This window comes from Ips typographus, linkage group LG3 (assembly GCF_016097725.1).
Source record: "Ips typographus isolate SLU linkage group LG3, UJ_Ityp_2.0, whole genome shotgun sequence".
NCBI classification, from domain to species: domain Eukaryota; kingdom Metazoa; phylum Arthropoda; class Insecta; order Coleoptera; family Curculionidae; genus Ips; species Ips typographus.
In genome coordinates, this window is record NC_138424.1 from 18,871,390 (window position 1) to 18,898,269 (window position 26,880).

The 26,880-nt window shown below is 36.9% G+C and overlaps 2 protein-coding genes across 3 annotated transcripts in view; one reads left to right on the forward strand and one right to left on the reverse strand.

Moving 5' to 3' along the window:
* The window catches only part of Oseg2 (intraflagellar transport protein Oseg2), a 346,413-nt gene that overhangs the window by 308,909 nt on the left and 10,624 nt on the right, over nt 1–26,880 (reverse strand). For both annotated transcript variants that reach the window (XR_014177486.1, XM_081975057.1), the window contains exons 8-16: nt 21,746–22,020; nt 18,801–18,956; nt 18,521–18,743; nt 16,573–16,995; nt 16,331–16,511; nt 7,819–7,970; nt 7,645–7,762; nt 7,301–7,449; nt 2,213–2,730 (exon numbers count right to left, since the gene is read on the reverse strand). Coding sequence is in view for 1 of the 2 variants with exons in the window: in XM_081975057.1 (XP_081831183.1) it covers nt 2,213–2,730; nt 7,301–7,449; nt 7,645–7,762; nt 7,819–7,970; nt 16,331–16,511; nt 16,573–16,995; nt 18,521–18,743; nt 18,801–18,956; nt 21,746–22,020 (2,195 nt within the window). In the remaining variant the exon portion in view is untranslated. The remainder of the gene's footprint in view (nt 1–2,212; nt 2,731–7,300; nt 7,450–7,644; nt 7,763–7,818; nt 7,971–16,330; nt 16,512–16,572; nt 16,996–18,520; nt 18,744–18,800; nt 18,957–21,745; nt 22,021–26,880) is intronic.
* LOC145725934 (intraflagellar transport protein 172 homolog) lies at nt 19,896–21,495 on the forward strand. The gene is made up of 4 exons (XM_081974856.1): nt 19,896–20,022; nt 20,285–20,712; nt 20,774–20,954; nt 21,421–21,495. The coding sequence occupies exons 2-4, from the start codon at nt 20,342–20,344 to the stop codon at nt 21,493–21,495; spliced, it is 627 nt and encodes a 208-aa protein (XP_081830982.1). The 5' UTR covers nt 19,896–20,022; nt 20,285–20,341.

The following is a 26,880-nucleotide window of genomic DNA, read 5'->3' on the forward strand; positions in this document are numbered from 1 at the left end:
CGAAAGAATACAATTTGGCACAGATTGACCTCGAACGAGCCAAATTAAGGGTCCAATGTGGTCCCAACAGATGTAGAATGGCTCAAGATTAACAAATATGCAGACTAGATCAACAGCGGAATCGATCTTTGACGTTTTTGAAACGAAAGAATGCAATTTGGCACAGATTGACCACAAACGAGCCAAATTCAGCGTCCAATGTAGTCCCAACAGACGTAGAATGGCTCAAAAGTAACAAATATGCAGACTAGAACAACAGCGGAATCGATCCTTGCCGGTTTTGATGCGAAAGAATACAATTTGGCACAGATTGACCTCGAACGAGCCAAATTAAGGGTCCAATGTGGTCCCAACAGATGTAGAATGGCTCAAGATTAACAAATATGCAGACTAGATCAACAGCGGAATCGATCTTTGACGTTTTTGAAACGAAAGAATGCAATTTGGCACAGATTGACCTCGAACGAGCCAAATTAAGGGTCCAATGTGGTCCCAACAGACGTAGAATGGCTCAAAAGTAACAAATATGCAGACTAGATCAACAGCAGAATCGATCTTTGACGTTTTTGAAACGAAAGAATGCAATTTGGCACAGATTGACCTCGAACGAGCCAAATTAAGGGTCCAATGTGGTCCCAACAGACGTAGAATGGCTCAAAAGTAACAAATATGCAGACTAGATCAACAGCAGAATCGATCCTTGCCGGTTTTGAGGCGAAAGAATAGAATTTGGCACAGATTGACCACGAACGAGCCAAATTAAGGGTCCAATGTGGTCCCAACAGATGTAGAATGGCTCAAGATTAACAAATATGCAGACTAGATCAACAGCGGAATCGATCTTTGACGTTTTTGAAACGAAAGAATGCAATTTGGCACAGATTGACCTCGAACGAGCCAAATTAAGGGTCCAATGTGGTCCCAACAGACGTAGAATGGCTCAAGATTAACAAATATGCAGACTAGATCAACAGCGGAATCGATCTTTGACGTTTTTGAAACGAAAGAATGCAATTTGGCACAGATTGACCTCGAACGAGCCAAATTAAGGGTCCAATGTAGTCCCAACAGATGTAGAATGGCTCAAGATTAACAAATATGCAGACTAGATCAACAGCGGAATCGATCTTTGACGTTTTTGAAACGAAAGAATGCAATTTGGCACAGATTGACCTCGAACGAGCCAAATTAAGGGTCCAATGTGGTCCCAACAGACGTAGAATGGCTCAAAAATAACAAATATGCAGACTAGATCAACAGCGGAATCGATCTTTGACGTTTTTGAAACGAAAGAATGCAATTTGGCACAGATTGACCTCGAACGAGCCAAATTAAGGGTCCAATGTGGTCCCAACAGACGTAGAATGGCTCAAAAATAACAAATATGCAGACTAGATCAACAGCAGAATCGATCCTTGCCGGTTTTGAGGCGAAAGAATAGAATTTGGCACAGATTGACCACGAACGAGCCAAATTCAGGGTCCAATGTAGTCCCAACAGTCGTAGAGTGCCTCAAAGGTAACAATTATGCAGACTAGAACAACACCGGAATCGACCTTTGCCAATTTTCAGACGAAATTTGGCACTGATTGAGGGAAGGCAGACTGAGACAGATCGAGAAATCAACGGTGGCAGAACATGCACTTTCTGGAGGACACGATGTTCGTTTTGAAGAGGTGGAGGTTTTGAATCGACCACAAGGTTACTATCCTAGACTAACTAGAGAAGCCATTGATATCTTTAAGCACGATAACATCATCAACAGAAAGGAAGAGATCACTTTGTTCAATCCGGAGTGGAAACAAAGCTTGCGCCAGACATAAATACGACCGACGCTCCAGCAGTGGAGCCATGCCAGGACCACCAGGAGATGGATGAGCTGACGAAGAAATGGAGGACAAGAAGAGCCCCTCTGTCAGCGGAAGCATTCTTTTTCCAGGACAGAGTATGCCGATGCAACTCTGGAAACTTCCCGAAAAGGAAACCTGGACCTGGCAACTTCCTCTTCCAGACCTGTCCTTTTGGTCTACAGCGATGGGAGGGTAAAAAGCAGTAGTCTTGCTTGACCCATCTATCTAAGGCCACATTCAGTCATCGCCTTTGATGTCCGCCGGAGATGTGACCGAAACGTCAAGAAGAAATTCCATTGGACCACGGTTATAACCCCCGATAACTTTCATATTTCAGTCATAAATACATGTGTCAAACTTACCTGACGACTTGTACTTCTGCACAATCATCTCCGGCATCTGAGCGCGTAACAGCAACATTTCAAACTCCCCAAACTGTTTATCCTTGAAGCACTGAGCGGCTTGAGCCTGCAAAACTTCAGGAACCGCAGCGGGGATGTGCGACTCAGCAACACGTAAGGCGGCAATCCAGTTCTGAGCGTGCACGTACATCAATACAGCCTCTTTAGGCTTTTCGGCCAATATAAATTCAGTTTCCGCTTCGGCGAATTTTCCATCATCCTCCAAAGCCATGGCGTATCGATAGTGAACTTCGGAAACTTTGCTGGGCAATTCTTTGCATAATTGAAAGGCGAATTCGAACTGGTAGGTTTCGCAGGCGTAGTTGATGCACGGCTCCAAGATGCCGTATTTGTTTAGCAGTTTAATGGCTGAGTCTATGGAGAGAGTGCGGGACCAAAGGAAGGCTACTTGATTAGCGGCCGCAGCGCCTCCGTTTTGTTTGGCCACTCTGTATGATTCTTCCCACATGTTTAGAGTCCTAAGATCAAGTTAGTAATGTTATTCTTTTAAGTGTGTAGATAAGAAAAGTGTCATTTGTTTATGCTGATTAAAATCAAATTTCTAATAAGCAAAGCACAGTATAGTGGGGGTCTTCCATGATTTTTTTCTTTCATTTCATATTTAAGAAGAAGAATCAAAAAAAAGTCCAAAAAAAATACTAGTACTGAAAAGTAGATTGTTCAAAAGTCGATTTGCATTTATTAGATTATAGAGTAGGTAATTTTGTTAACTAAAGTCAATAAATAATTAGTACTAATCATTTTTTGATGCTCTTGGCAACGTTGTAAAACCTATAATGTGCATCGCAATCCTGCTGCTAAGTTTTGTATTTTCAGCAGTTTTCCAACTAGTGTATCTTTCTCTATCAAATGTCATTGAAACAGTACAGCCAGTGTTGCCAAGACAAAATTTGTAATGGTGGTAGAATAATCGGTCAAAAAATGGTAGACAACAGTAAATCAAAAAATAAACAATTTTTATAAGGAAAACCAATTTTATTTTACATTATTTTACAGAGTGTTTTTTAATGATTGATGATTTTTGAGAAACACGTTTTATATCGAATACTGCAAGAAAACTTTTCTAAAACCCTGATTTGTGGAACTTTTGAGCACAGTTTGACGTTAGTGACAGTTGTCATGTGGTTGTAGAACACTATTTAGTTAGACGGTCACGTGATAATTGTCAAAATAACTGTCATAAATCTCAGGAACACGTCTTGTTTCGAAAACTGTGTTAAACTGTAATTCTTGCAAGTTCTAGTCAAATTTTGACATTAGTGACAGATATAAGGTGGTTTTAGAAGATTATTTGGCTGGAGAGTCACGTGACCACTGTCAAAATAATTGTCATAAACCCCAGAGGCACGTTTTATATCAAATACTGCAAAACAAGTTAATTAAACACAGATTTTTGCAACTTTTGCACAGTTTGACAGTTTTGACGTCAGTAAGAATTGCCACGTAGTTCTAGAACACTGTTTCGCTAGACGGTCACGTGATAATTGTCAAAATGACTGTCATAAATCTCAGAAACACGTCTTGTTTCGAAAACTGTAATTTTTGAACGTTCTAGTCAAATTTTGACAGTTATGACATTAGTGACAGATATTACGTGGTTTTAAAGGATAATTTAGCTAGAGAGTCACGTGACCACTGTCAAAATAACTGTCATAAATCTCAGAAACACGTTTTATATCAAATACTGCAAGAAAAGTTTTTTAATCTCTGAGTTTTGCAGCTTTTGAGCACAGTTTGACAGTTTTGACGTTAGTGACAGTTGTCACGTGGTTGTAGAATACGGTTTAGTTAGACGGTCACGTGATAATTGTCAAAATAACTGTCATAAATCTCAGGAACACGTATTGTTTCGAAAACTGTGCTAAACTGTAATTCTTCCAAATTCTAGTCAAACTTTGAGATTTTGAGCCTTAGTGACAGATATTTCATGACTTTAGAGAATAATTAAGCTAGACAGTCACGTGACCACTGTCAAAATAACTGTCATAAGTCTCAGAAACACGTCTTGTTTCGAAAACTGTGTTAAACTGTAATTCTTGCAAGTTCTAGTCAAGTTTTGACAGTTATGATATTAGTAACAGATATTACGTGGTTTTAAAAGATAATTTAGCTAGACAGTCACGTGACCATTGTCAAAATAATTGTCATGAACCCCAGAAACACGTTATATGTCGAATACTGCAAGAAAACTTTTCTAAAACCCTGATTTGTGGAACTTTTGAGCACAGTTTGACAATTTTGACGTTAGTGACGGTTGTCACGTGATTGTAGAACACTATTTAGTTAGATGGTCACGTGATAATTGTCAAAATGACTGTCATAAGTCTCAGAAACACGTCTTGTTTCGAAAACTGTGTTAAACTGTAATTCTTGCAAGTTCTAGTCAAATTTTGACAGTTTTGACATTAGTGACAGATATTACGTGGTTTTAGAAGATAATTTAGCTAGAGAGTCACGTGACCACTGTCAAAATAATTGTCATAAACCCCAGAAATACGTTTTATATCAAATACTGCACGAAAAGTTTTTTAATCTCTGAGTTTTGCAGCTTTTGAGTACAGTTTGACAGTTTTGACGTTAGTGACAGTTGTCACGTGGTTGTAGAACACTATTTCGATAGACGGTCACGCGATAATTGTCATAAATCTCAGGAACACGTCTTGTTTCGAAAACTGTGTTAAACTGTAATTCTTGAACGTTCTAGTCAAATTTTGACAGTTATGATATTAGTGACAGATATTAGGTAGTTTTAAAGGATAATTTAGCTAGAGAGTCACGTGACCACTGTCAAAATAATTGTCATGAACCCCAGAAACACGTTATATATCGAATACTGCAAGAAAACTTTTCTAAAACCCTGATTTGTGGAACTTTTGAGCAGAGTTTGACAATTTTGACGTTAGTGACAGTTGTCACGTGGTTGTAGAACACTATTTAGTTAGACGGTCACGTGATAATTGTCAAAATAACTGTCATAAGTCTCAGAAACGCGTCTTGTTTCGAAAACTGTGTTAAACTGTAATTCTTGCAAGTTCTAGTCAAATTTTGACAGTTTTAACATTAGTGACAGATATTACGTGGTTTTAAAGGATAATTTAGCTAGAGAGTCACGTGACCACTGTCAAAATAATTGTCATAAACCTCAGAATCACGTTTTATATCAAATACTGCAAGAAACGTTTTTTAATCTCTGAGTTTTACAGCTTTCGAGCAGTTTGACAGTTTTGACGTTAGTGACAGTTGTTACGTGTGGTTGTAGAACACTATTTAGCTAGACGGTCACGTGATAATTGTCAAAATAACTGTCATAAGTCTCAGAAACGCGTCTTGTTTCGAAAACTGTGTTAAACTGTAATTCTTGCAAGTTCTAGTCAAATTTTGACAGTTTTGACATTAGTGACAGATATTACGTGGTTTTAAAGGATAATTTAGCTAGAGAGTTACGTGACCACTGTCAAAATAATTCTTATAAATCTCAGAAATACGTTTCATATCAAATACTGCAAAAAAAGTTTTTGAATCCTTGAGTTTTGCAGCTTTTGAGCAGTTTGACAATTTTGACGTTACTCACAGTTGTTACGTGGTTGTAGAACACTGTTTAGCTAGACGGTCACGTGATGATAATTGTCAAAATGACTGTCATAAGTCTCAGAAATACGTCTTGCTTCGAAAACTGTGTTAAACAGTAATTCTTGCAAGTTCTAGACAAGTTTTGACAGTTATGAAATTAGTGACGGATATTACGTGGTTTTAAAAGATAATTCAGCTAGAAAGTCACGTGACCATTGTCAAAATAACTGTCATAAATCTCAGAAACACGTTATATATCGAATACTGCAAGAAAACTTTTCTAATACCCTGATTTGTGGAACTTTTGAGAACAGTTTGACAATTTTGACGTTAGTGACAGTTGTCACGTGGTTGTAAAACACTATTTAGTTAGACGGTCACGTGATAATTGTCAAAATAACTGTCATAAGTCTCAGAAACGCGTCTTGTTTCGAAAACTGTGTTAAACTGTAATTCTTGCAAGTTCTAGTCAAATTTTGACAGTTTTGACATTAGTGACAGATATTACGTGGTTTTAAAGGATAATTTAGCTAGAGAGTCACGTGACCACTGTCAAAATAACTGTCTTAATTCTTAGAAACACGTTTTATATCAAATACTGCAAGAAACGTTTTTTAATCTCTGAGTTTTGCAGCTTTTGAGCACAGTTTGACAGTTTTGACGTTAGTGACAGTTGTCACGTGGTTGTAGAACACTATTTCGATAGACGGTCACGCGATAATTGTCAAAATGACAGCCATAAGTATCAGAAACACGTCTTGTTTCGGAAACTGTGTTAAAGTGTGATTCTTGCAAGTTCTAGTCAATATTTGACAGTTTTGACATTAGTGACAGATATTACGTGGTTTTAGAAGATAATTTAGCTAGAGAGTCACGTGACCACTGTCAAAATGATTGTCATAAACCCGAGAAACACGTTTTATATCGAATACTGCAAAACTTTTCTAAAACCCTGATTTGTGGAACTTTTGAGCACAGTTTGACAGTTGTGACGTTAGCGACAGATATCACGTGGTTTTTGGAGGATGATTTAGCTAGACAATTGTCAAAATAATTGTCACGAAAGTCAGAAAGGCTCAGAAAAATTATATTAGGCTTTAATGAGGGAGCTACGCTGTGAAATGTGTTTGGATGTGAAAAATGGCTGTTTTCTAGGTTAACTTGGAAATTGTACCATCTAATGTCAATTTGACACCGGATTCAAAGTTTTCAGATCTATTTTAGATCTATAGTGTGAATTTCAGTGAGATTTTCGTAAATATCTCAGAAATGATATCTAGACAAAACGCAACTTTTCTCACAATCAATTTTCGCCAGGAACCGTAAAGTTTCGTAGAAACGTCGCGTCGGTAAGTTTTATTTTTGGTTGAAATTTCCAATTTGTCTTTTTTCTGTTTGGTGCCAAAGAAATACAGGCTATGACAGCATGTTTCAGTTATTATAAAAAGAAATATTTACCTGTACATATTCATAGCGGCTTTCCATTCACCACAAGCCAAATAGTGAATCTCAGCCGCTCTATGTTTGCCTTGGCTCTCCAGTTGTTGGCCTAAATGCAAATGGGTGGTTTGCAGCAAGTTGGGGTGGTACTTTTCAACTAAACGTATCTAAAAAAAATCAATATTTTTACAATTGTTGGTATAAATATACTTTAATCAAAGTTGTGAATCATTAAGTGAGTTTCTTGATTGAATTCATTGCTTGAACCAGTACGAGAAGTTGAACTACATTATTCCACATTTTAAAATTGTCCAAATCACTACAGAATCATTTACAATTTTCATTCCAACAAAAAAACTTACCATATTATCATATTGCTCCGCTCTTTTGTACATTGCAATAGCTAAATCAGGAGCGTCCACTGACAGGTACAGCTTTTCAGCGTCGCGAAATTTGTTTTTCTCCTCTAATTCCTCCGCTCTAAATGATTTATTAACAAACCAAAACTAACTTGAACAGTTAACCAAGAAACTAACCTTGTAATATACATTTCAGACAGTTCAGCCTGATCCAAGTACTTAGACGCTATCACGTGGGCTCTGTCCCACTGTCCCGCCTCATTATACATATCTACAGCTTCCTTATACATTCCGCATGCTGCGTACAATTTTTCGGCAGTAGAATAATCCTACACGGAAAAAACGGTATTTAGTTCTCACAATAGGTGCCTTTTGCGTAACAATGACGTCACGCAAACACGGGTCCTACGTCACGAGGCACGTCCCGTCGTCTAGAGTTCCCACTAGGCGAATTTGCGACGCGACGGAAAAATTGTTTATAATATCCAGAGGCTTCTAAAAAATAATAATGAAAACCTCCAAAAAATTGTCAGAGGACTCTGCAAGTGTCTTAAACGTTTGAAAAGTAGTTTAAAATGACCAGAAGCCTCTACCAGTGTCCTAACCGTTAGAAAAATTGTTTATAATGGCCAGAGGCTTCTAAATAACATTGAAAACCTCCTGAAAATTGTATAAAATGGTTAGAAGCCTCGTAATACTAGCAAACACCTCTTAAAAATTGTCAGAGTACTCTGCAAGTGTCTTAAACGTTTGACAAGTAGTTTAAAATGACCAGAAGCCTCTACCAGTGTCCTAACCCTTAGGAAAATAGTTTATAATGGCCAGAGGCTTCTAAATAATATTGAAAACCTCCTAAAAACTGTTTAAAATGGTCAGAAGCCTCGTAGTACTAGCAAACAAACAACTCTTAAAAATTGTCAGAGGACTCTGCAAGTGTCTTAAACGTTTGAAAAGTAGTTTAAAATGACCAGAAGCCTTTACAAGTGTCCTAACCCCTAGAAAATCGGTTATAATGGCCCGAGGCTTCTAAATGACATTGGAAACCTTCTAAAAATTGTATAAAATGGTTAGAAGCCTCGTAATACTAGCAAACACCTCTTAAAAATTGTCAGAGGACTCTGCAAGTGTCTGAAAAGTAGTTTAAAATGACCAGAAGCCTCTACAAGTGTCCTAACCGTTAAGAAAATCGTTTATAATGGCCAGAAGGTTCTAAATAACATTGAAAACCCCCTAAAAACTGTTTAAAATGGTCAGAAGCCTCTGAATACTAGCAAACACCTCTTAAAAATTGTCAAAGGACTCTGCAAGTGTCTTAAACGTTTGAAAAGTAGTTTAAAATGACCAGAAGCCTCTACAAGTGTCCTAACCCTTAGAAAATCGGTTATAATGGCCAGAGGCTTCTAAATGACATTGAAAACCTCCTAAAAATTGTTTAATATGATCAGAAGCCTCTGAATACTAGCAAACACCTCTTAAAAATTGTCAAAGGACTCTGCAAGTGTCTTAAACGTTTGAAAAGTAGTTTAAAATGACCAGAAGCCTCTACAAGTGTCCTAACCCTTAGAAAAATCGTTTATAATGGCCAGAGGCTTCTAAATAATATTGAAAACCTCCTAAAAACTGTTTAAAATGGTCAGAAGCCTCGTAGTACTAGCAAACAAACAACTCTTAAAAATTGTCAGAGGACTCTGCAAGTGTCTTAAACGTTTGAAAAGTAGTTTAAAATGACCAGAAGCCTTTACAAGTGTCCTAACCCCTAGAAAATCGGTTATAATGGCCCGAGGCTTCTAAATGACATTGGAAACCTTCTAAAAATTGTATAAAATGGTTAGAAGCCTCGTAATACTAGCAAACACCTCTTAAAAATTGTCAGAGGACTCTGCAAGTGTCTGAAAAGTAGTTTAAAATGACCAGAAGCCTCTACAAGTGTCCTAACCGTTAAGAAAATCGTTTATAATGGCCAGAAGGTTCTAAATAACATTGAAAACCCCCTAAAAACTGTTTAAAATGGTCAGAAGCCTCTGAATACTAGCAAACACCTCTTAAAAATTGTCAAAGGACTCTGCAAGTGTCTTAAACGTTTGAAAAGTAGTTTAAAATGACCAGAAGCCTCTACAAGTGTCCTAACCCTTAGAAAATCGGTTATAATGGCCAGAGGCTTCTAAATGACATTGAAAACCTCCTAAAAATTGTTTAATATGATCAGAAGCCTCTGAATACTAGCAAACACCTCTTAAAAATTGTCAAAGGACTCTGCAAGTGTCTTAAACGTTTGAAAAGTAGTTTAAAATGACCAGAAGCCTCTACAAGTGTCCTAACCCTTAGAAAAATCGTTTATAATGGCCAGAGGCTTCTAAATAATATTGAAAACCTCCTAAAAACTGTTTAAAATGGTCAGAAGCCTCGTAGTACTAGCAAACAAACAACTCTTAAAAATTGTCAGAGGACTCTGCAAGTGTCTTAAACGTTTGAAAAGTAGTTTAAAATGACCAGAAGCCTTTACAAGTGTCCTAACCCCTAGAAAATCGGTTATAATGGCCAGAGGCTTCTAAATGACATTGAAAACCTCCTAAAAATTGTTTAATATGATCAGAAGCCTCTGAATACTAGCAAACACCTCTTAAAAATTGTCAAAGGACTCTGCAAGTGTCTTAAACGTTTGAAAAGTAGTTTAAAATGACCAGAAGCCTTTACAAGTGTCCTAACCCCTAGAAAATCGGTTATAATGGCCAGAGGCTTCTAAATGACATTGAAAACCTCCTAAAAATTGTTTAATATGATCAGAAGCCTCTGAATACTAGCAAACACCTCTTAAAAATTGTCAAAGGACTCTGCAAGTGTCTTAAACGTTTGAAAAGTAGTTTAAAATGACCAGAAGCCTCTACAAGTGTCCTAACCCTTAGAAAAATCGTTTATAATGGCCAGAGGCTTCTAAATAATATTGAAAACCTCCTAAAAACTGTTTAAAATGGTCAGAAGCCTCGTAGTACTAGCAAACAAACAACTCTTAAAAATTGTCAGAGGACTCTGCAAGTGTCTTAAACGTTTGAAAAGTAGTTTAAAATGACCAGAAGCCTTTACAAGTGTCCTAACCCCTAGAAAATCGTTTATAATGGCCAGAGGCTTCTAAATAATATTGAAAACCTCCTAAAAATTGTTTAATATGATCAGAAGCCTCTGAATACTAGCAAACACCTCTTAAAAATTGTCAAAGGACTCTGCAAGTGTCTTAAACGTTTGAAAAGTAGTTTAAAATGACCAGAAGCCTCTACAAGTGTCCTAACCCTTAGAAAAATCGTTTATAATGGCCAGAGGCTTCTAAATAATATTGAAAACCTCCTAAAAACTGTTTAAAATGGTCAGAAGCCTCGTAGTACTAGCAAACAAACAACTCTTAAAAATTGTCAGAGGACTCTGCAAGTGTCTTAAACGTTTGAAAAGTAGTTTAAAATGACCAGAAGCCTTTACAAGTGTCCTAACCCCTAGAAAATCGGTTATAATGGCCCGAGGCTTCTAAATGACATTGAAAACCTTCTAAAAATTGTATAAAATGGTTAGAAGCCTCGTAATACTAGCAAACACCTCTTAAAAATTGTCAGAGGACTCTGCAAGTGTCTGAAAAGTAATTTAAAATGATCAGAAGCCTCTACAAGTGTCCTAACCGTTAAGAAAATCGTTTATAATGGCCAGAAGGTTCTAAATAACATTGAAAACCCCCTAAAAACTGTTTAAAATGGTCAGAAGCCTCTGAATACTAGCACACCTCTTAAAAATTGTCAAAGGACTCTGCAAGTGTCTTAAACGTTTGAAAAGTAGTTTAAAATGACCAGAAGCCTCTACAAGTGTCCTAACCCTTAGAAAATCGGTTATAATGGCCAGAGGCTTCTAAATGACATTGAAAACCTCCTAAAAATTGTTTAAACTGGTCAGAAGCCTCGTAATACTAGCAAACAACTCTTAAAAATTGTCAGAGGACTCTGCAAGTGTCTTAAACGTTTGAAAAGTAGTTTAAAATGACCAGAAGCCTCTACAAGTGTCCTAACCATTAGGAAAATCGTTTATAATGGCCAGAGGCTTCTAAATAACATTGAAAACCTCCTAAAAATTGTTTAAACTGGTCAGAAGCCTCGTAATACTAGCAAACAACTCTTAAAAATTGTCAGAGGACTCTGCAAGTGTCTTAAACGTTTGAAAAGTAGTTTAAAATGACCAGAAGCCTCTACCAGTCTCCTAACCCTTAGGAAAATCGTTTATAATGGCCAGAGGCTTCTAAATAATATTGAAAACCTCCTAAAAACTGTTTAAAATGGTCAGAAGCCTCGTAGTACTAGCAAACAACTCTTAAAAATTGTCAGAGGACTCTGCAAATGTCTTAAACCTTTGAAAAATAGTTTAAAATGACCAGAAGCCTCTACAAGTGTCCTAACCCCTAGAAAATCGGTTATAATGGCCCGAGACTTCTAAATGACATTGAAAACCTCATAAAAATTGTTTAAAATGATCAGAAGCCTCTGAATACTAGCAAACACCTCTTAAAAATTGTCAGAGGACTCTGCAAGTGTCCTGAACTTTTGAAAAATAGTTTAAAATGACCAGAAGCCTCTACCAGTGTCTTAACCGTTAGAAAAATCGTTTATAATGGCCAGAGGCTTCTAAATGACATTGAAAACCTCCTAAAAACTGTTTAAAATGGTCAGAAGCCTCTGAATACTAGCAAACACCTCTTAAAAATTGTCAAAGGACTCTGCAAGTGTCTTAAACGTTTGAAAAGTAGTTTAAAATGACCAGAAGCCTCTACAAATGTCCTAACCCTTAGAAAATCGGTTATAATGGCCAGAGGCTTCTAAATGACATTGAAAACCTCCTAAAAATTGTTTAATATGATCAGAAGCCTCTGAATACTAGCAAACACCTCTTAAAAATTGTCAGAGGATTCTGCAAGTGTCTTAAACGTTTGAAAAGTAGTTTAAAATGACCAGAAGCCTCTACAAGTGTCCTAACCATTAGGAAAATCGTTTATAATGGCCAGAGGCTTCTAAATGACATTGAAAACCTCCTAAAAACTGTTTAAAATGGTCAGAAGCCTCTGAATACTAGCAAACACCTCTTAAAAATTGTCAAAGGACTCTGCAAGTGTCTTAAACGTTTGAAAAGTAGTTTAAAATGACCAGAAGCCTCTACAAGTGTCCTAACCCTTAGAAAATCGGTTATAATGGCCAGAGGCTTCTAAATGACATTGAAAACCTCCTAAAAATTGTTTAATATGATCAGAAGCCTCTGAATACTAGCAAACACCTCTTAAAAATTGTCAAAGGACTCTGCAAGTGTCTTAAACGTTTGAAAAGTAGTTTAAAATGACCAGAAGCCTCTACAAGTGTCCTAACCCTTAGAAAAATCGTTTATAATGACCAGAGGCTTCTAAATAATATTGAAAACCTCCTAAAAACTGTTTAAAATGGTCAGAAGCCTCGTAGTACTAGCAAACAAACAACTCTTAAAAATTGTCAGAGGACTCTGCAAGTGTCTTAAACGTTTGAAAAGTAGTTTAAAATGACCAGAAGCCTTTACAAGTGTCCTAACCCCTAGAAAATCGGTTATAATGGCCCGAGGCTTCTAAATGACATTGAAAACCTTCTAAAAATTGTATAAAATGGTTAGAAGCCTCGTAATACTAGCAAACACCTCTTAAAAATTGTCAGAGGACTCTGCAAGTGTCTGAAAAGTAATTTAAAATGATCAGAAGCCTCTACAAGTGTCCTAACCGTTAAGAAAATCGTTTATAATGGCCAGAAGGTTCTAAATAACATTGAAAACCCCCTAAAAACTGTTTAAAATGGTCAGAAGCCTCTGAATACTAGCAAACACCTCTTAAAAATTGTCAAAGGACTCTGCAAGTGTCTTAAACGTTTGAAAAGTAGTTTAAAATGACCAGAAGCCTCTACAAGTGTCCTAACCCTTAGAAAATCGGTTATAATGGCCAGAGGCTTCTAAATGACATTGAAAACCTCCTAAAAATTGTTTAATATGATCAGAAGCCTCTGAATACTAGCAAACACCTCTTAAAAATTGTCAGAGGACTCTGCAAGTGTCTTAAACGTTTGAAAAGTAGTTTAAAATGACCAGAAGCCTCTACAAGTGTCCTAACCATTAGGAAAATCGTTTATAATGGCCAGAGGCTTCTAAATAACATTGAAAACCTCCTACAAATTGTTTAAAATGATCAGAAGCCTCTGAATACTAGCAAACACCTCTTAAACATTTGAAAAGTAGTTTAAAATGACCAGAAGCCTCTACAAGTGTTCTAACCCTTAGAAAATCGGTTATAATGGCCCGAGGCTTCTAAATGACATTGAAAACCTCCTAAAAACTGTTTAAAATGACCAGAAGCCTCTACAAGTGTCCTAACCGTTAGGAAAATCGTTTACAATGGCCAGAGGCTTCTAAATGACATTGAAAACCTCCTAAAAACTGTTTAAAATGGTCAGAAGCCTCGCAGTACTAGCAAACACCTCTTAAAAATTGTCAAAAGGACTCTGCAAGTGTCTTAAACCTTTGAAAAGTAGTTTAAAATGACCAGAAGCCTCTACAAGTGTCCTAACCCCTAGAAAATCCGTTATAATGGCCAGAGGCTTCTAAATAACATTGAAAACATCCTAAAAATTGTTTAAAATTATCAGAAGCCTCCAAATACTAGCAAACACCTCTTAAAAATTGTCAGACGACTCTACAAGTGTGTTAAACCTTTGAAAAGTAGTTTAAAATGGCGAGAAGCCTCTATAAGTGTCCTAATCCTTAGAAAAACCGTTTTAAATGGCCAGAGGCTTCTAAATAATATTGAAAACCTCCTAAAAACTGTTTAAAATGGTCAGAAACCTCGTAGTACTAGCAAACACCTCTTAAAAATTGTCAAAGGACTCTGCAAGTGTCTTAAACGTTTGAAAAGTAGTTTAAAATGACCAGAAGCCTCTACAAGTGTCCTAACCCCTAGAAAATCGGTTATAATGGCCCGAGGCTTCTAAATGACATTGAAAACCTCATAAAAATTGTTTAAAATGATCAGAAGCCTCTGAATACTAGCAAACACCTCTTAAAAATTGTCAGAGGACTCTGCAAGTGTCCTGAACTTTTGAAAAATAGTTTAAAATGACCAGAAGCCTCTACCAGTGTCTTAACCGTTAGAAAAATCGTTTATAATGGCCAGAAGCTTCTAAATGACATTGAAAACCTCCTAAAAACTGTTTAAAATGGTTAGAAGCCTCGTAATACTAGCAAACACCTCTTAAAAATTGTCAGAGGACTCTGCAAGTGTCCTTAACCTTCAAAAAATAGTTTAAAATGACCAGAAGCCTCTACAAGTGTCCTAACTCTTAGGAAAATCGTTTATAATGGCCAGAGGCTTCTAAATAACATTGAAAACCTCCTGAAAATTGTATAAAATAGTCAGAAGCCACGTAATACTAGCAAACACCTCTTAAAAATAGTCAGAGGACTCTGCAAGTGTCTTAGACGTTTGAAAAGTAGTTTAAAATTACGAGAAGCCTCTACAAGTGTCCTAACCCCTAGAAAATCGGTTATAATGGCCCGAGGCTTCTAAATGACATTGATAACCTCCTAAAAATTGTTTAATATGATCAGAAGCCTCTGAATACTAGCAAACACCTCTTAAAAATTGTCAAAGGACTCTGCAAGTGTCTTAAACGTTTGAAAAGTAGTTTAAAATGACCAGAAGCCTCTACAAGTGTCCTAACTCCTAGAAAATCGGTTATAATGGCCCGAGGCATTTAAATGACATTGAAAACCTCCTAAAAATTGTTTAAAATGATCAGAAGTCTCTGAATATTAGCAAACACCTCTTAAAAATAGTCAGAGTACTCTGCAAGTGTCTTAAACGTTTGAAAAGTAGTTTAAAATGACCAGAAGCCTCTACAAGTGTCCTAATCGTTAGAAAAATCGTTTACAATGGCCAGAGACTTCTAAATAACATTGAAAACCTCCTAAAAATTGTTTAAAATGGTCAGAAGCCTTGTAATACTAGCTAACACCTCTTAAAAATTGTCTGAGGACTCTGCAAGTGTCCTTAACTTTCAAAAAATAATTTAAAATGACCAGAAGGCTTCTTCCCTTTACACCGCTGCCATCAAAAATGTTTTTCAATTCTGTATTCTGTCACAAAAGAGAGAAGGCAAAAAGTTCTACCCACAACAATATCAATAACCAAAATAGGATGGTGAAAATAACACTAAATTTGTTCTGAAATTTAAAAATTTCTTTGTTTAATGGTACTTTTATTAATGTTTTCTGGTGTGGACTTAGTGGTATAATATGACACCATTTAGTGCATTTAGTAACGACAAATCATTTTCCCTTCAAAAATATTTGAGAAACAATAAGCAAACACTGAATTAATAAACAGACATCACAAGCAATAAACGCGACCGAACTGAAACGTGCCTCGTGACGTCACACATCTTAGACCATTCGTCGTTTTGGCACGCTTGGTTTGCCGTCAATTTAACGAAATAAAAAAGTGTGAAACATTCAATCAGAGACAACAAAAATGTATGTTAACAATGAGGGAAAAAATGAGCCAAATAAGGAAGAATCAACGTAGCAAACATATAATTGGTCAAGGATGGACATAGATCAAGTAAATTCTACAAACTATCCCAAAAAAGCAATTTTTACTTACTTTGACACTTGCAAAGTACGCGGCTATAATTTGGTAGTACTTCCTTACACTGTCCACATCATCAATCACTTTAATGATATGAACCGCCTTTTTCCATTGTTTGGCGCCTACGGCAGCCTCTAACGCTTTTATGGTGCATCCAGCTTCGATGTAATGGTTTATGGCCGCATCCATTTGTTTGCTATCCACAAAAATGTACTATGTTACACTCAAAAATGCCATTAACAGTGAGGTTTTGTTACTTTTCGAATAAACTATCACCCCACTCCTCCTCCATTTGAACTACTTGATCAGGACTGACTATCCTGGCCAGTTCTACTGCTTTACTCCAAAGTTTGCCTTTCTTGTAACACTCCATAGCCAGATCAGTTTGATCTAATTTCTCGTAAATATTAGCGGCCGCTTCGTACAGTTCCTGCTTTAACAAGTTTTTAAGCACTTTACCCACGATTGCGTGATCGTTGAGCAACGCAGGATTGTCCATAAGCAAATGCGGAATGCGCAGCAGTTTGTTTGATTTCAAGTACATATTCAAGGCTTCCTCTGCTTTTCCTTCTTTTTCCAGCGCCTGTCCGACCTTGTCGTACTGTCCGCTGGACACTAACATGGTCATGTGTTCCTTCTTTAAGTCGTCCAGATTCTCGTAGCCGCGTTGATCGGCTAACCTGCGCAAAAAAGTGTAAAAAAAATTCTGCAATAATGGAAAAATGATTATCAAATAGGAAAACGAGTTTCAGAAGTCACTAAACCAAAACTACGACAAAGTTGAAGTATTTTAGTAAAAATACAAATACAGGGTGTCCCAACAGTACGAGGCCTTACGTTTTCATACATTTTACCAAAACAAGTTTTTGCTTGCTTTACAGGGTGATTCACACTTTTGGAAATGGCTTAAAATTCCGAAAACTAACATAACAAAATAACTACTCTAGTCTTAAGAAAATGCTGGGTAACATTAGACTTGCTGGGTAACAAAATTGGGTTTACTTGATTTTTCACTCTGTCTGGTATTATTTTTGACATTATAGGAGCAGATATAAACAATTTCCGTGCAATATTGAGTCTTTTTTAGGCACTTAACTGAATATTTCGCTTCTAAGACAGTTAATACCTTAAGGATTTCCCCCCAAACCCCAAAAATAGCGGCGATATAGAATTTTCAAAATTTTGATGCAATTTCCGATAAAAAAAGTAAAAACCGTCGAATATCTCGGAAACGGTTAGAGTTACGGAAATTTTGCATGAGACCACAAATGACTTTCTGCACCTAGAGTAGACAAGAAGCACTTAGAACCGGGTAAACATGGTCACAACTTGCAGAGTGTTAGTATCGAATTTAAATGTTTTTCTTTTTGTTTTACGAACACCAAAAAATAGTCGAATATCTCGAAAACGGTTAGAGGTACAGAAATTTTGCAAAAGACCAAAAATGTTCAGAATGACTTTCTGCACCCAGTGGACTAAATTTACATCTACTTAAAACCGAGTAAATGCGGTCACAACAGGTAGAGCGTTAGTTTCAAATTTCACTGTTTTTTGAACACTTTGTATATGTTTAATAGTGTTGCGATGAACACGAAGTGAAAAGGCAGTTTGATAAATATTTTGAGCTTTTTAAAGTCACTAAAACCCCAAAAATGGCGGACATACAGAATTTTCTTAATTTTAATGCAATTTCCAAAAAAATAGTCGAATATCTCGAAAACGGTTAGAGGTACAGAAATTTTGCAAAATACCAAAAATGTTCAGAATTACTTTCTGCATCCAGTGGCAGAGGTTTACATCCACTAAGAACCGGGTAAACGCGGTCACAACTGGCAGAGCGTTAGTTTCAAATTTAACTGTTATTCTTTTTATTTTTTAAACATCCGGTATATGTTGATTCGGGTAGCAGTTAGCACAAGGAAAAAGAGCAATTTGAAACACATATTTTGAGCTTTTGACAGTCGCTGAAATTACAAAAATGGCGGAGATACACCACTTTAAAAATTTTGATGCAATTAAAAAAAATATATAAGTAAAACACATTTGATCTCAAAACCCTCAACTCAGGGTCTCCTAAAAATGCTTTTTTCACCATCAACATCGCGAAAATTTGCTTAAAACAGTTAAAATCATTGAGTTCTTATCTAAACGCACAAAAGGACAGGACACAAAAAGCAAGTAAACAACAGATTGAGGTCAACATACCTCAAAACGTCATCCCATTTATGTAGCTTCTTATACATGTCCAATGCGGCCTCAATATCGCCTTGTTCCAAGTAAATATTCTCTGCCGTGCTAAGATCACCGTACAAAATCGACAGCCGAGCCCAAATTTGAGGAGAATTGCTGGGATTCTCTTTATTTTCCTCCATAAACTGTCGACCCAACGAAATAGTTTCTTGCAGAAAATGCGCGGAACCTACATCACCTGCAAAATCCCTCCCGTTGCTGAAAGCGTTTGGGAAACATAAATGCGGTACTAAACCTAAAGCAGAAAAGCAACGTTCAGCCAACGTAAGATTTTGCTGTTTCATGGCAATGGACAATAACGTATGCCACATGACGTTAGCCTCAGGGGAGTTACCCATGCTTTCCAAAAACAGCACAGCCCTACTGAAGTCGTTATCGTTGACTGCAGTACCTACAAACAAAGTCTTTGTGTCAAGTTGTTCATAAAAAAAATTTGAAATAAAATATTTATGTGGTTTTGGGGCACTTCAACTACAACTTGGATGCGCATTCTGAGTCTGAGCTCCAGAAGTGCTTAAACTTTCTGACAACCGAACACGGAGCACATCACTTATTCTCTAGGAGCATAAAGCACCAAGTATTGGTGCGTCAGGGGTGAGGGACGAGGAAGCCAAGAGTGCTCCAGGAGCGTCACTCAAACTCAAAATATGGAGTAACTCCAATTGAGACACCCGAAAGCGACTCTTGAAAGGGCGGAAGGGAGTTCAAGTCATCAAGAGAAAGATAGAATGTGACAGGAACAAGCCAGTGTCAGGCTTCTTCTGTCACATTCTATCAACACTTCTCTTGAGAATTCCGTTCCTCGCTTTCAAGAATTGGGCTCCTGGAGGGTGTTAATAGGACACACCTTCATAACTTTCAATAGTCGTCCCAATTCTTGAAAGCAGGGAAAGGAATTCTCAAGTGCAGTGATGATAGAATGTGACAGAAGAAGCTGACAATGGCGGGTTCCTGTCACATTCTACAGGTCTTTCTCTTGATAATCTCCCAGAACAAATGCGGACGAATAACGTGTCCATTAGACACTCTATAGGAGCACAACAGGGAAAAATTTTGAAATAAAATATTAATGTGGTTTTGGGACACTTGGACGATGATGCATTGAACTAAGACTACTGGAAAGTGTTACTAAGACACTACTCTCTAATGTCCAGTAGTCGTTCAGAATGGACGCGGACGAATAAAGTGTCCATTGGACATTTTATAGAAGCACAACAAGGAAAAATTTAGAAATACAATATTTGTGGTTTTAGGACACTTGGACTGTGATGCATTGAACTAAGACTACTAGAAAGTGTCACTAGGACACCACTTTCTAATGTCCAGTAGTCGTTCAGAATGGACGCGGACGAGTAAAGTGTCTATTGGACATTTTACATATCATTAAAGTGATTGATGATGTGAACAGTGTAAGGAAGTACTACCAAATTATAGCAGCGTACTTTGCAAGTGTTAAAGTAAGTAAAAATTGCGTTTTTGGGATAGTTTGTAGAATTACTTGATCTATATTCATCTTTGACCAATTAGATGTTTGCTACGTTGATTCTTTCACACTTGTTTTTATTTCGTTAAATTGACGGCAAACCAAGCGTGCCAAAACGACGAATGGTCTAAGATGTGTGACGTCACGAGGCACGTTTCAGTTCGGTCGCGTTTAGTGCTTGTGGTGTCTGTTTATTAATTCAGTGTTTGCTTATTGTTTCTCAAATATTTTTGAAGGGAAGGTTAGCCGATCAACGCGGCTACGAGAATCTGAACGACTTAAAGAAGGAACACATGACCATGTTAGTGTCCAGCGGACAGTACGACAAGGTCGGACAGGCGCTGGAAAATGAAGGAAAAGCAGAGGAAGCCTTGAATATGTACTTGCAATCAAACAAACTGCTGCGCATTCCGCATTTGCTTATGGACAATCCTGCGTTGCTCAACGATCACGCAATCGTGGGTAAAGTGCTAAAAAACTTGTTAAAGCAGGAACTGTACGAAGCGGCCGCTAATATTTACGAGAAATTAGATCAAACTGATCTGGCTATGGAGTGTTACAAGAAAGGCAAACTTTGGAGTAAAGCAGTCGACCTGGCCAGGATAGTCAGTCCTGATCAAGTAGTTCAAATGGAGGAGGAGTGGGGTGATAGTTTATTTGAAAAGTAACAAAACCTCACTGTTAATGAAATTTTTGAGTGTAATATAGTACATTTTTGTGGATAGCAAACAAATGGATGCGACCATAAACCATTACATCGAAGCTGGTTGCACCATAAAAGCGTTAGAGGCTGCCGTAGGGGCCAAACAATGGAAAAAGGCGGTTCATATCATTAAAGTCATTGATGATGTGGACAGTGTAAGGAAGTACTACCAAATTATAGCAGCGTACTTTGCAAGTGTTAAAGTAAGTAAAAATTGCGTTTTTGGGATAGTTTGTAGAATTACTTGATCTATATTCATCTTTGACCAATTAGATGTTTGCTACGTTGATTCTTCCTTATTTGGCTCATTTTTTCCCTCATTGTTAAGATACATTTTTGTTGCCTCTGATTGAATGTTTCACACTTTTTTTTATTTCGTTGAATTGACGGCAAACCAAGCGTGCCAAAACGACGAATGGTCTAAGATGTGTGACGTCACGAGGCACGTTTCAGTTCGGTCGCGTTTAGTGCTTGTGGTGTCTGTTTATTAATTCAGTGTTTGCTTATTGTTTCTCAAATATTTTTGAAGGGAAAATGATTTGTCATTACTAAATGCACTAAATGGTGTCATATTATACCTCTAAGTCTAAAGACGAATAACGTGTCCATTAGACATTCTATAGGAGCACAACAGGGAAAAATTTAGAAATAAAATATTTGTGGTTTTAGGACACTTGGACTGTGATGCATGAACTAAGACTACTGGAAAGTGTTACTAGGACACCACTCTCTAATGTCCAGTAGTCGATCAGAATGAACGCGGACAAATAAAGTGTCCAATGGACAAAGGGTAACCGATCATAATATTTGTATAGCAAATTTGACATCGTTATGTAGCCTGTAATATCACAAAATTGTCATTAATTTAAAATATTTGTAGTATTACATTGATTTGTATTTGATGGAGGTGGATAACTTTACACAAATTATTATTTAAAATTGTAAAAAAAACTTTACTAAACTTGGACAACAATCTGAAAAGCAGAAAACGTACCAAACTCTACCAGTCCTTCGTCCAATTCAACATTAAAAGTGTGATTCCCATCGACACAAACAGCTTCAGTTTTCCCATTATTTCTAACCACGTCAGTTACTTCACCCCTAACGGTCATCACCGTAGGGTTTTCGGGCAAATCGATGTTGTACCAAATTGCCAGAGTGGTACCAGATTGAGCGACGGCAACGTCGCTACTTTCCACCCATTGTACGAACGTGACGTCAGTGTAAATTACTTGTTTTGATTGCGTGGCTATATCCACTAAAACTAGTCTGAAAAATAAGAAAAACTTTTTTATGATCATATGAAATCAATAATTATTTATCAATTCTGCTTTTAAGAGCTTATTAAGAGATTTTTCGAAACTATTGTACCAAAAGTTATACAGGCGAATTAACATTTTTTAGCAAAAACAGAGTATAAGTATAATATAATTGGAGATGGCGAAACTAAAGTTCACAGTTCAAACAACTACCCTCGAATTGCCAAAAAGAAGCGAGCAAACAAATGTACAATGGGCCTGTCCCACAATTTTTTTTTATTTCATAACTACAAAGACGGATTGAAAATATTATACCCGTATTTTTTTGTTTTCAAAAATATTAAGTCTAAATAGAAAAAAAATTATGATAAAAACTACATTAATCTCATGTTTAAAACGCCCGCCGCCGGTGACGTAGTACACTATCAACCAATCAGCGACAAGAAGTGAAACAGTTGGCGTGCAACAGCCAATAAAATCGCCCAGAATTACGTACGTCACATGCGCGCCAAAACAGATCTTTTAAATTTAATGGACAAATTCAAACTAATGTAGGAACATTTACGACCATAATTTTTTCTTCAAGAATATGAAAAATTAGTTTTTTGATCCTATTCTTTCGATTCCAGTCATTAAAACAAAAATTTATGATATGTGGGATAGGCCCATTGCTTCAAACGTGCATAATACTTAGCAGAATCCGTTTAATGCCACGTGATAGCCTCATTCATTAGCTATCTACGGTCCTGTGATGTGTCTATACAGAATGTTTTAAATTCCTTCTGATAAAGTCGACAATGTTTGAGAATAAAAACATACACAAGAAAACGTCTAACGATGGAGTTACAAGAAATCAAATCCTGATTGATGCAAGACTGACACGGTAGCAACATCATTGATGTTAGAAGCCTCAGAGATCTGTTCTGGCTTTTGGATAAAAATTTCTGCTAAAAAGAACAAAAATCCTAAATGGGACGTAGATGTCTTTAGAAGATGATAACAGAAGGAGCATGTACCAGGAGAGTATACAGGGTGGGCCAGTTTTAAGTGTCAATAATTCACCATTTGATAGCCAATCAAAAAATAAGTTGACTTGCATTGTGTCATTTTTCTGAAAAACGTTTCCTAAGAAAGATACAGTCCTCCAAATTTCAATTTAAAAAATCGTTTTATAGTACTATAACTGAACATTCAAGACCTGTGAAAGTCCAAATTTGTACTGAATAGTTTAAAAACTTTTTTACTACTAGGAATGGTCTTATGATTCGCTTTCTCAGACTGCCATCCTGGTTGAGTGTCTGAAACTGGCATTCAAGAACTAAAAAAAAGTCCGGAAATCAAGACAAAGATTGTATTGTGCATGAAACTCATTTTTTACTACTAAAAATAGTATAAAAGTTGACTTTTAATGCTAGAACGGACCTTACTAGGACTAAGGAGAGTCCAAAAGTATATTTTCAAGACTTTAATTGGTGTACAACTCAATTTTCTTCAACTTTCAACAAGTCAAGAAGTAAATTAAATTTTCGGACTATTTTATTTCTAAAAATTAGTTCTCAAGACTATTATTGTAGCATTTGGTACCAACATTTTTTACTTTTATTACTGAAGAAACTTGACTTTTGGAAATAGTCTTAAATTCGGTCTGAATTTCTTAGAGATGCTACAATTTATTGCACCTATGAGTGTAGAAGTCAATTTAATAATGAAGAAGCTTGAAATAACATTTTCAAGATTATGGTCAGTGGACAAACTGGCTTTTAGGCCTGATAAATCAAAAACTTTGTAAAGATAGTCTTGAAACTCGATTTGAGGCACTGAAAACAGCCTTAAAACACTAAAAACAGTCTAGTTTATTAAGAAATACCCGAATTTTTAGCACTGAGGTGTAGTCTATGAAGAATGTAAAAATTGTTTTTTAAGTGTTATTGTTAAGACAATTTTCATGAATCTAATGTCAATGTCCTGCATCTAAGACTATTTTCAAGACTAAAATATTGAAATTTGTCTTCAAATTATGAAAACTTACTTCAAATGCAAATTTTAAGCTTCTGATGTCACTTTTCATTTGTTCAGTCACATTTTGGGGTTCAAGTCAATTTTTAAGGTTTAAATATATGAATTTGTAGTAACAAATTCTTGAAAAAGTAGTTTTTATGCCTACGAGTCAATTTTTAGTATTAAAGTCTCTCGATTTGCATGAAAACTGGTTACAAACACAATTTTTAAGCTTCTGCAATTATTATCTTTTCTAATTCAATTTTGAAAACTAAAGTCTTTTAGTTTGTCTGGAAACTATGAAAACTGGCCACAATAATATTTTTTAAACTTCTTAAGTGAATTTTCCGTTTCCAAGACAATTTTTAGTTGGGTTGGGTTAATTTTGGGTCTTTGACCGTAATAACGTGTAATAAAGTGCTTGTTCCAAAATTTGATCAATATTGCTCCAACGGTCTGACAGTTATGACAAAAAAAAACAATTTTTTAAACAGAAATTTGAAGGACTGTATTTTCCTTAGGAAGCACTTTTCAGGAAAATGACATAATGAATGTCAAGTTATTTTTTAATTAGCTATGGATTGGTGAATTATTGACATGGACCACCCTGTAGAGATAGCATTGGGATCTACGGAAGATCAAGGTGATATAGACAGGAAATGGAAAAATATGAAAAAGCAATAATCCAGAGCACACACATGTTCGACAAAGAATGTGAGGAAAAGCTGCGAGCACGAAGAAGTTTATAAGCAAGCAAGAACTATAGCTAGACAAACTCTCTGAAGAAAAAGACAAAGAACATGAAGAAAAAATCCTAGAACAACTGGAAACTAACAATAAAAATAATAGAACTAAAAGTTTTTTCGAGGAAATTAGAAAATTGAAAGACATGGTTCAAACCTAGAACATGCACCATACTGACCAACGAACCTGAAGTCATTGAGACATGGAGAACGTATTTCAAAAGGCTGCTCAACATAGAAATGGAAGGAGACCGAAATGAACGGATCTACCAAACAGCAGAGCGTCCAGTACTAGAACCAACGATAGACAAAGTCTCAAAGTGAATCGGCTTGAGAACAACAAGGCTCCTGGTAGCGAACACAATCCCATTAGAATGTCTCAAAAATGGATGCCCTGTTAAGACTGTCACATATGGAAAGAAGAAGTATCAGTTAGACAGAAAGCAATATAGTCCCTATACATAAGAAGAGAGATAAATTTTCCTGCTCAAACTATTGTGGGATATCCATTATCAATACTCTGGATATAAGACAAAATTAACTCCGTTGATTGTCAAATAGGTGACTATCAAGCTTCAAGCAAGAACTGCTCCACTGTGGACCAGATATTCACAATTCGACAACTCATGGAGAAATACCCAAAAAACCTTATTAACCTCACAAAGGCATGTATTGAGAGATCGGCTAGTGCGGTGAGGGTTGGAGAGAAAGTCTCGACGTTCTTTTCAATCAATAACGGACTCAAACAGGGCGATGCCCTATCCCCGTTGTTATTTAATGTGGCACTGGAGAAAATTGTAAGAGAGGCCGGACCTGAAAGACTGCTGTTTGGAGACCATACTGGCTTTTGCGGATGATATAGACATCGTTGGAAATTCTACGGTTGCCATTAAGGAAGAATTCTTCAAACTGGAAAGTGCTGCCAAGGAGGTTAACCACTAAAGTGGTAAAAGTGACTTTAGTGGTGTAACAAGTGATCTCTAGTGTTGTAAATTGTTGTGTAATTAGTAAATAAAGTTTGTTGAGTTAATTCAAAGTTTCACTTATCAAAAAGAACCCAGTAAAGTGTAACATTTAGTGTTAGAAATGGGATAATTGAGTGAAGAATTGTGCTCTACGTGAATGGTGAATACAAGATCGGCCAATTACGACGCAATGGCTGAAATTAAGGATTTGATTGAGATGTTCAGAGCTGATAAAGAGGAGCGACAGAGGGAAAAGCAAAAACAAGAGGAACGACTTGAAAAAGAGGAGCAAGGATGCTACCAACAGGATGAGGAACGACAACAAGCTATTCTGCAACCTTTGGAGAAAAACCGAACAGAATTGCAATCCTATATCGATCAACAACTGGAAAAGATGTAGACCATAAAGTCGACGAGGTGCAAACTGAGTTTGGTAACAAATTTGGACGAATGGAGACTCAATTTGGACAAGAGATTGCAACTTTACGGAAGGAAATCATGATTATTCGCGAGGAATCGAGGAAGTTAGTCAAGGTATCTCCGATAGAAAACTGCCCGAAAGTTCAACCGAATGCGATACTGAAAGATTATAAGGTGCCAAAGTTTGACGGGGAATCTTCGTGGGATTTATACAGAAGACAGTTTGAAGTTGCTGCTATGGCTAATGGGTGGACTGAACATCAAAAAGCCACCGAGTTGGTACTGGCGCTGCAAGGTAAACCTCTCGAAATACTTCAAAACATCCCGGAGAGTAAACAAGGAGACTACTACTCCCTTACAAATGCTCTCGAGCTAAGGTATGGAACCAAACACTTGACGCCGGTGTATCAAAGCCAACTGAAAAGTAGATTGCAAGGACCATCAGAAACCCTACAAGAATTTGGGACTGAAGTTGGACGGCTAACTCGACTGGCGTATCCACAAGCACCCAAAGAGTGTCTGAACCAGATTGATGGTGTCAGAGGCGCAGATCTACAACTGGCGCTTCGCCTTGGCCGTTTTAACAACTTGACGGATGCCTTAGTTTACAGTATGGAGTTCGAAGTTGCAAAGAACCTCTCCCATAAAAAGGATAGTGTGCAAGACGCCAAATTTCCGGAAGATCAGTACCAAACGGGAGACGTAGCGGTTATGGATTTAATTATAAAAAAGTTAGATGAACTT

Bases quoted from the DNA above. Each gene is read 5' to 3' on its own strand.
- LOC145725934 (XM_081974856.1), top strand. From the start codon at position 20,342: ATGACCATGTTAGTGTCCAGCGGACAGTACGACAAGGTCGGACAGGCG. The intron at 20,713-20,773 runs GTAACAAAACCT...TTTTGTGGATAG, and splicing joins GGTGATAGTTTATTTGAAAA to CAAACAAATGGATGCGACCA. The intron at 20,955-21,420 runs GTAAGTAAAAAT...TTGTGGTTTTAG, and splicing joins CGTACTTTGCAAGTGTTAAA to GACACTTGGACTGTGATGCA.